The 7,338-nt window shown below is 42.9% G+C and overlaps 1 protein-coding gene across 2 annotated transcripts; it reads left to right on the forward strand.

The window, feature by feature from the left end:
• Nucleotides 1–232: 232 nt before the first annotated feature.
• Nucleotides 233–6,775, forward strand: LOC118809040 (zinc finger protein Pegasus-like). Of its 2 annotated transcripts, XM_036571967.1 has the most exons (5): nucleotides 233–328; nucleotides 2,379–2,557; nucleotides 3,270–3,341; nucleotides 3,817–3,993; nucleotides 4,875–6,775. In XM_036571967.1, the coding sequence occupies exons 2-5, from the start codon at nucleotides 2,425–2,427 to the stop codon at nucleotides 5,663–5,665; spliced, it is 1,173 nt and encodes a 390-aa protein (XP_036427860.1). In that variant the 5' UTR covers nucleotides 233–328; nucleotides 2,379–2,424; the 3' UTR covers nucleotides 5,666–6,775. The 2 variants fall into 2 exon arrangements, with proteins under 2 accessions (XP_036427860.1, XP_036427861.1); XM_036571968.1 differs by lacking the exon at nucleotides 3,270–3,341.
• Nucleotides 6,776–7,338: the final 563 nt, after the last annotated feature.

A 7,338-nucleotide genomic window follows, 5' to 3' on the forward strand; every position in this document is an offset into this window, starting at 1 on the left:
CGTATGAGGACTTTTCGCTTGCTTTTTATTTCAACCGGAACCTGCGATTTGGGACTCTTTTCATCCTCGCATCGCAACAGCGGCAGCGTTCAGTTAGCCGTTAGTCGTAGCCGTTAGTCGTTAGCCGTTAGCTCAATGTGAGATAAATAAACGCGTTTCGTGTAAATTCAGACATTTTGCGATGAAGATCAACGTTTAAGGAGACCAGCTGTTATATTTAATCAGGCTTGGTGGCGCGCTGAGAGGTTTTCAGGGGTATTTCTTTAACGTCCTCCCGCCGTGGCTTGTTTTTCTGCTGGTGGGTCGCCCAGGTGATGTGAACACGCAGGTAAGAGTCATATCGAGACAGGTGATCATGTTTAGGCTGGTGAAGATCAGACAGAGTCGGACTGTCTGTAGTGAAGTAGGAGTGCTGACGGTTTCTGCAGCACCGCCTGATATCAGGGCTGCAGCTGCTGAAAATGATAATAACAATAAAACATTCTGAGCTTGATGATAATTTGAGCATAGCAGAGACCCGTGTGGGCTTGTTTCAGACCAGAGTTTGCATTTGTATGTTTTCAATAAACCCTGCTTTGTTTCAGTGAACGCCGTGTTTTCATTACAGGGAGCTGAAAACTGGCCGCCTTGGGGCGCCTCGGTAAAACACACGATGCGAGAGGAAGTATACGCAGAGTTGAAGGCCAGTTTTGAGCCCCTAAAGCAGCCTAATACTGTTTTTAAACCTTAAAATAAGCTTTAATCGTAATAACAACGTTTCATTAACCGTTATCTCCCGCTCTGTGTGCGTTGCAATATATGCTGTGCTCAGGTCTTGTCGGAAATACCGGATTTACCAGATGAAACACATGAACACCACTGTAGTGTCGTATCTACCAGTGAAAAACTGGTTGTATTTCATATATTCATCAGCCACAACCTTAATACTAACCACACACTAGAAGAGCTGTGAAAGACTGAAGTCTGACGCCCTCTCTCATCTAAAGACAGTGTCACAGGTTTTAGTCACAGAGTATGATATTGCAAAGACTGTGAATCTTGCAGTGTCACTATTTACAAGACTGCAACTAGATTTTTGAGATGATGTCCCATCATACACCTGGTGGAAAGTTACAAGCAGGTAAACACTTTTCCTTCCACTCTGTAGTGGTACAGATGGGAAGATATGTTGGCGGGACATGTAAAGATCTGAGGGCTCAGCCCAGTTCACTGTGGAACTGTATATTCTAGCATGTCATCACCCAGAACTTTTATAATTAAACTGTAAAATGTGCAGTTACTTTTTTAGTTCGACATCAAGATTTACACACCAACAAAACATGCAGCGATTCAGCTCTGTTGATTGGGTGTTATGAACTAAACAGAAAGCAAAACAAAAAAGTGGGGAAAAAACCCATTGATGATTCTTATATATCAGGCATAACATTATGACCACCTCCTTGTTTCTACGCTCATTGTCCATTTTATCAGCTCCACTTACTATATAGGTGCACTTTGTAGTTCTACAGTTACAGACTGTAGTCCATCTGTTTCTCTGCATACTTTGTTAGCCCCCTTTTACCCTGTTCTTCAGTGGTCAGGACCCCCATGGACCCTCACAGAGCAGGTACTATTTGGGTGGTGGATCATTCTCAGCACTGCAGTAACACTGACGTGGTGGTGGTGTGTTAGTGTGTGTTGTGCTGGTCTGAGTGGATCAGACACAGCAGTGCTGCTGGAGTTTTTTTAAACACCTCAGTGTCACTGCTGGACTGAGAATAGTCCACCAACCAAAAATATCCAGCCATCAGCGTCCTGTGGGCAGCGTCCTGTGATCACTGATGAAGGAGAAGACGGCCGTCCTGACCACCTCACACTAAACGATCGAGACGACGCGAGTGCGATGCAACTCTAGCAAGACTCTTATGATTTTATTCCGACATTGGAAATTTGTCTGCGACAGTGAAATCGCTTGAAATGCCGTTTGGTATAAGGCTGGTGTAACACTGCAGGCTAAAACCATCCACACATGGAAATACAGATATAAGCACATTATATGATACATAACTGCATAAAAAACATTACTCTTCTCATAAGCATTTTGTGCAGTAATGCAAAATACACAGACCCTCTTAAATGACAGAAAAAAAACAAAAGTAAACAAAAACAGTATTTCTAATGTATCTAACTTATTTCCAACCAAAACCACTTGGAACAAAAATTGGGTCATTGGACTTAGGAGGTCGTAAGTAGGAACTTCTGAGAAGAACTTGAAGGCAGCGTCAGTAGAAATATGATTCTCCAGGTTGGAGGCAGCAGTGCATATTCTCATCATGAACTCTAGTTTGTGGAATATATTGGTGATGACTAATTTCATGTACCTTTGCCCTGTTGTTGAGATGTCGGATTACCTGCTCAGAAGCTGTGACACATCACGGTTGGACCATGGGTGAGAAGAAACAGGAGCCGCTGGATTTGGTGAAGGACTTCCAGGAATACCTCAATCAGCAAACACAACATATTAACATGATCTCGCGCTCTGTGGACGAGGAGAAAGAGCCTCAGGATCTCCAAGCAGGTAAGAGGAAAGGATGCTCTATTGCCAACAAGCCTGATCAGAAAATAAAGAACACGACATGGCTAATCCAGAAAGGCGAGAAAGCATGAACAGTTTATTGAAGAATGAAAACTGAATAGAAACATTCCCTCTAACCCAAATGCTTATATCAGAGGTGCCCAGACCTGGAGAGTTTATATCAAACACATCTGGCTCTAACACTTGGATGCCTTTAAAGGCCTTCATTTCCTGCATCAGGTGCTGGATTAGGGGTGGTGTTAGACTCTGCAGGGTGGTAGATCTTCTGGACCAGGACTGAGCACCCCTGGCTTAAATGGTTTGTAATATTGTAAGCTTACTGGACAAAAAAATTAGTCGCTTGTGACTAAAACGTACCTAATAGCTTCTTGATAATTGACTTCTAGAAGCAATTCTTGCCTGGAAGCGAATCGATTTATATTCACCAGCCGTGAAACATGGTGGTCCCTGTCTGTGAGTTTCGTCTTTCGACCACAATTCTGACCAGGTTTTCCTGGGACTGTATGACCGTACGCTTCGATACACCTGCAAATTCAGCTACTTCGTTCACACTGTGGCCTTTGACACGCTCAGATGCAGTCACTCTTTTTTGTCAATCAACTGCTTTGCGACCCATTTTCCACACATTGAACGAGACATTCACTGCACTGTACCACATTTTCTCAATCTATGAATCCTGTCGCACACCTCGCAGGTATTTATAGCCCGATCATCCTTGTGCAACGACATCTGCAGGAGCCTGAAGTTACCACCTTAAACATGCAAGGTGACTATTTTTTTGTCCATGGAGTTTATGACATATTGTTATCTATAAAATAGAGCAAAATTATGCTCAAAATTATTTGTGCATGTTTATAGAAAAAGGTTTATAATAGAGGAAAACCAATAAACTCAAACTCATTTAACTGGTGCACTTTTTTCTTTGGATGCTACTTAATATGCATGAATTGATCAGCCTTCTTTCCAAAATATTTACATTTTGAGATTTTCTACTAATTTGACATCAATTTCAATGAGAGTAACTAACTGAGAGTACTAGCTGAAACTAACTGATCTAAGTGGCGCATGTCAGCCCAGTAAAGATAACGTTGGGCTAAAAACAGAAAACAGATCATCTTGTGGAAAAGAGGGAACATTTCAGTGATGTTAAGTACGGTATAGTAAATCAATGCAATGCGGAGCGAGTAGTTCAGTAAAGAAACAGTCTGAAGTGTCACAGAGTTGTGTAATTTTCTTTACAGCAATGTGTGAAGATGAGCAGACTGGACTGGAGCGAGCCTCCATCAAGGTGTCCCTGGACAACGCTGCGTTGGCAGACAGTTTCCAAAGGACAGATGATGGGAAACTGAAGTGTCGTTACTGTAATTACGGCAGCAGGGGCATCCAGAGACTCATCGAACACATACGCATCCACACAGGTAACACAAATAATGAAAAGTTTGCAGAGCATGTTATTTATTATCGTCCACCCCTAATTCTTCAGTGATATGAAGCTGAAGTCAGCTGTTTGTCAGCTTCTTGTTCGAGTTTTCCCGTCCCACCTTAAATGGAGCAGCAGTTCTGACACCTGAGGCACCAGAAGACTGCTGCACCATTTAAGGTGGAATGGGAAATTTAGCTAGCTGCTACCGAGACATCAGCACTACTAGCGATTGTTTATGGTTGTTAGTAGGAAAATGACCATAATACATTGAAACAACATTAAACTAAGATAATACAGTGGTTATCGTAATTTTTTCACAGAGAAAATTCTCACATTTGTGGGTTTCTTTGGTCTCTTGTTCAGCCGTCTTGCCAGTTTTTTCCTCATAACACCCATGTAGTCTCTGAAAAACCTCAGTTTGGAGGGCCATGTAGCCCTAACACTTCGCCCTACCCCCCTCTCAACAAAAGTCAGGACACCCTACCCCTAGACATGAATGTTCAAAACAGAGGGGTAGGGGCTAAGCAGTAGGGCCGAGGAGTGAAATGGGCTTGTGCCTTATTTTCATGCTATGTCATTTCGGTGCGCATGAGCAGTAGCGTGTTATTATGAATATAGTAATGTTCATATTTTGATTCCTTAATGACCTCCTAATTTATAAGATCCAGTGACCTCCAGAGTAAAATTGTATGCAGGACAAAAAGGAATGAAAATCCCATTTGTTTTTGTCATGGAGAAAAATAGACCTGGAGTTCCTAAGCTGGGCACGATGTCGACGTCAGAGTGATGCACGACTTCAGAGGTCTGTGCCATAAATGTGAATGATCACCTGTTAATCCTGACTGATCGGTTTCTTCTCTCCTTGTGTGTGTAAAGGTGAGAAACCCCACCGTTGCCGCCTGTGCCCGTTCGCCTCTGCTTATGAGCGCCACCTGGAGTCGCACATGCGCTCTCACACGGGCGAGAAGCCCTACAAGTGTGATTTGTGCTCCTTCCGCTGCAGCGACCGCAGCAACCTGTCGCACCATCGGCGCCGGAGGCACAAGGTTTTCTCCACTAAGTTGGTGCACCACTCCTCGCTGGCCAAAAAGAAGATGCTGAAAAATTCCAGCTCTGTTGCTTATGGCCATCAGCACCTTGTTAGCCTCAGCCCTCCATCCATGGTGGTGCAGAACAATATGGATGGTTTCCCTCTGCATACAGACGCATACGAAAACCTGGCAGAGCTCCGCAGCGTTGGAGTATCTACGGACTCATGCGCGTTAGCCAGTCTGTCCTCTGAGGAGCAGGATGCGGATTCGTCTTGTAGAGATGAGAAGCCCATACTTATCCCTCCTGTCTCAGGCCTTCCGTCTGTGAGCACAGCTCAGCCTCCTTCAGCCTCCACTCCGGACCTCCACTCCCACAGTACGAAGAGCGTGAGCTACAGCCAGCCCAGCCTACCTGCTCCCGCGTCCACTGCTTCGTGCGTTCAGAGCTCCGCAAAGCCCCCGGAGATGCTGTACACCTGCTTACACTGCCAAATGTACTTCGCAGACAACATCCTCTACACCATCCACATGGGCTGCCACGGCTACGAGAAGCCGTTTCAGTGCAACGTCTGTGGGTACAAGTGCACGGATAAGTACGACTTTGCGTGCCATTTCACAAAAGGGCACCATCAGTAGTGACTAAACGGGGACATGAAACTGTGTCATAAACTGATTTTGTATTTTCATAAGCTCTTAAAAAGCAGGACACCACACTCGAGTAGGATCAGGCACCTCACAATCAAGTCTAGTGGTGAGTTTTTAGTGGAATTCGGTGGAACTTTAATAAAAGAAAGACGTGCAGATTGTTTTGAAGAAAAATGGTACGTTCTACAGGAATTTACCATGAGATTTTTCCACTATGTCAGTGATTAGAACCACAACTTCCCTGTGTCTGTAACGTAAACATTTCTTTATTTTACATGTGTATTGTGAGGTTTTTTAGATATAGTTTTGGTGGCGCTAAAATGGTGGAGAATCTGGAAAAATCAGTTTTCTCTGGGTGCTGGTTGTCCTTACAGTTGCCTGTAGCTCTCCACTCTGCACTTACTTTCCTGCTGCCGTGATTGAAATAAGTAGCTATTTAATATTTGCTGGCATTAACATAATCTCTCTTGTGGTGAAGCACTGATCAAAAGCAGTAACATTCAATACAAAATACCCCCACGGTCAAATGACATGTTTTGTTGATTTTCTGAATGAAGCATAATTAGCCATAACTTTTCCACAGGCTACATTTCAATTTGTTTTCGATATGTTCTGCAAATTAATAGAAATTATCCATTAAAATGCACTTTGACCAGGGAGTTAAACCTTTTATATATGACTGTAGGTCAGAATATAACTTCAGAATCCAAATAGAGGTGGCATCGTACCACTTTCTGTTTTAAACTAATACTAATATAAAATTATACGATCATCTAAAAATAGGCAATTATAGGAAACTACTCAAACACTATTGGCTCCACAGCTAACATCACCTCACGCTGTGTGAGTGAGTGCTTTTCCAGGATAGATTCGTTACAGGACTGAATCCTGATTGAGTCTTTCGTTTTTCTCTCCAACATCAGATCCAGCATTTTTAACCTGCAGTCAGCGCAATACTCGCCGATACCAACGTGCCATCTCTACACAGAGGCGTCTTAACAAATGACCTGACAACCAACTGATAACTTGGTAGCAGTGAATGCGTTTACATGCGCTTAATAATCCGATAACTGCAGAAAATCAGATATCATGATGTCAGTAATCTGATCAACAGGTTTACATGCACTTGAGTAATCAGATAATGGGAAACTCCATGTCTACATGAGTCAGGCAGTAATCAGATTTTTGCTTTGCAACCAGCCAGTAAACTAACAGAAGAAGATGTGAACATAATGTAAAACTCAAACTTTACCTGAAAATATGAACATACATCATCTAGAAGATGAAGAAAATTTAAATCCTTCTTTCGTCAAGCATGTATTTGGTTTCAGCATCGCTCTGAAAGTGTTTTGCTGCGCCTCGCGCCGACGCTGCTCACTTATTTCCCGGGACCGCCGTCTGTTGTCACACATGCACAGACTGAGAAATCCGAAAGAAATCAGAGTAAGAGTTCACACTTTGAGAAATCTGATTACTGAGCTAAAATCCAGCCTCTTTATTAGATTTCTTAATCGGATTTCAAAACCTTACTCCGGTCTAAGAAATCAGAGTATGCTGCTTACAGCATGCCCATTTGAATAATCGGATAACTGCAGAAATCCAATTATGATCAGATTATTGATTGCATGTAAATGCACTCATTAACACCATTAACTGCTAGTTTG

Source organism: Colossoma macropomum, unplaced genomic scaffold (genome assembly GCF_904425465.1).
Source record: "Colossoma macropomum unplaced genomic scaffold, Colossoma_macropomum, whole genome shotgun sequence".
Classification (NCBI taxonomy): Eukaryota; Metazoa; Chordata; class Actinopteri; order Characiformes; family Serrasalmidae; genus Colossoma; species Colossoma macropomum.

Bases quoted from the DNA above. Each gene is read 5' to 3' on its own strand.
- LOC118809040 (XM_036571967.1), top strand. From the start codon at position 2,425: ATGGGTGAGAAGAAACAGGAGCCGCTGGATTTGGTGAAGGACTTCCAG. The intron at 2,558-3,269 runs GTAAGAGGAAAG...CACACCTCGCAG, and splicing joins GCCTCAGGATCTCCAAGCAG to GTATTTATAGCCCGATCATC. The intron at 3,994-4,874 runs GTAACACAAATA...GTGTGTGTAAAG, and splicing joins ACACATACGCATCCACACAG to GTGAGAAACCCCACCGTTGC.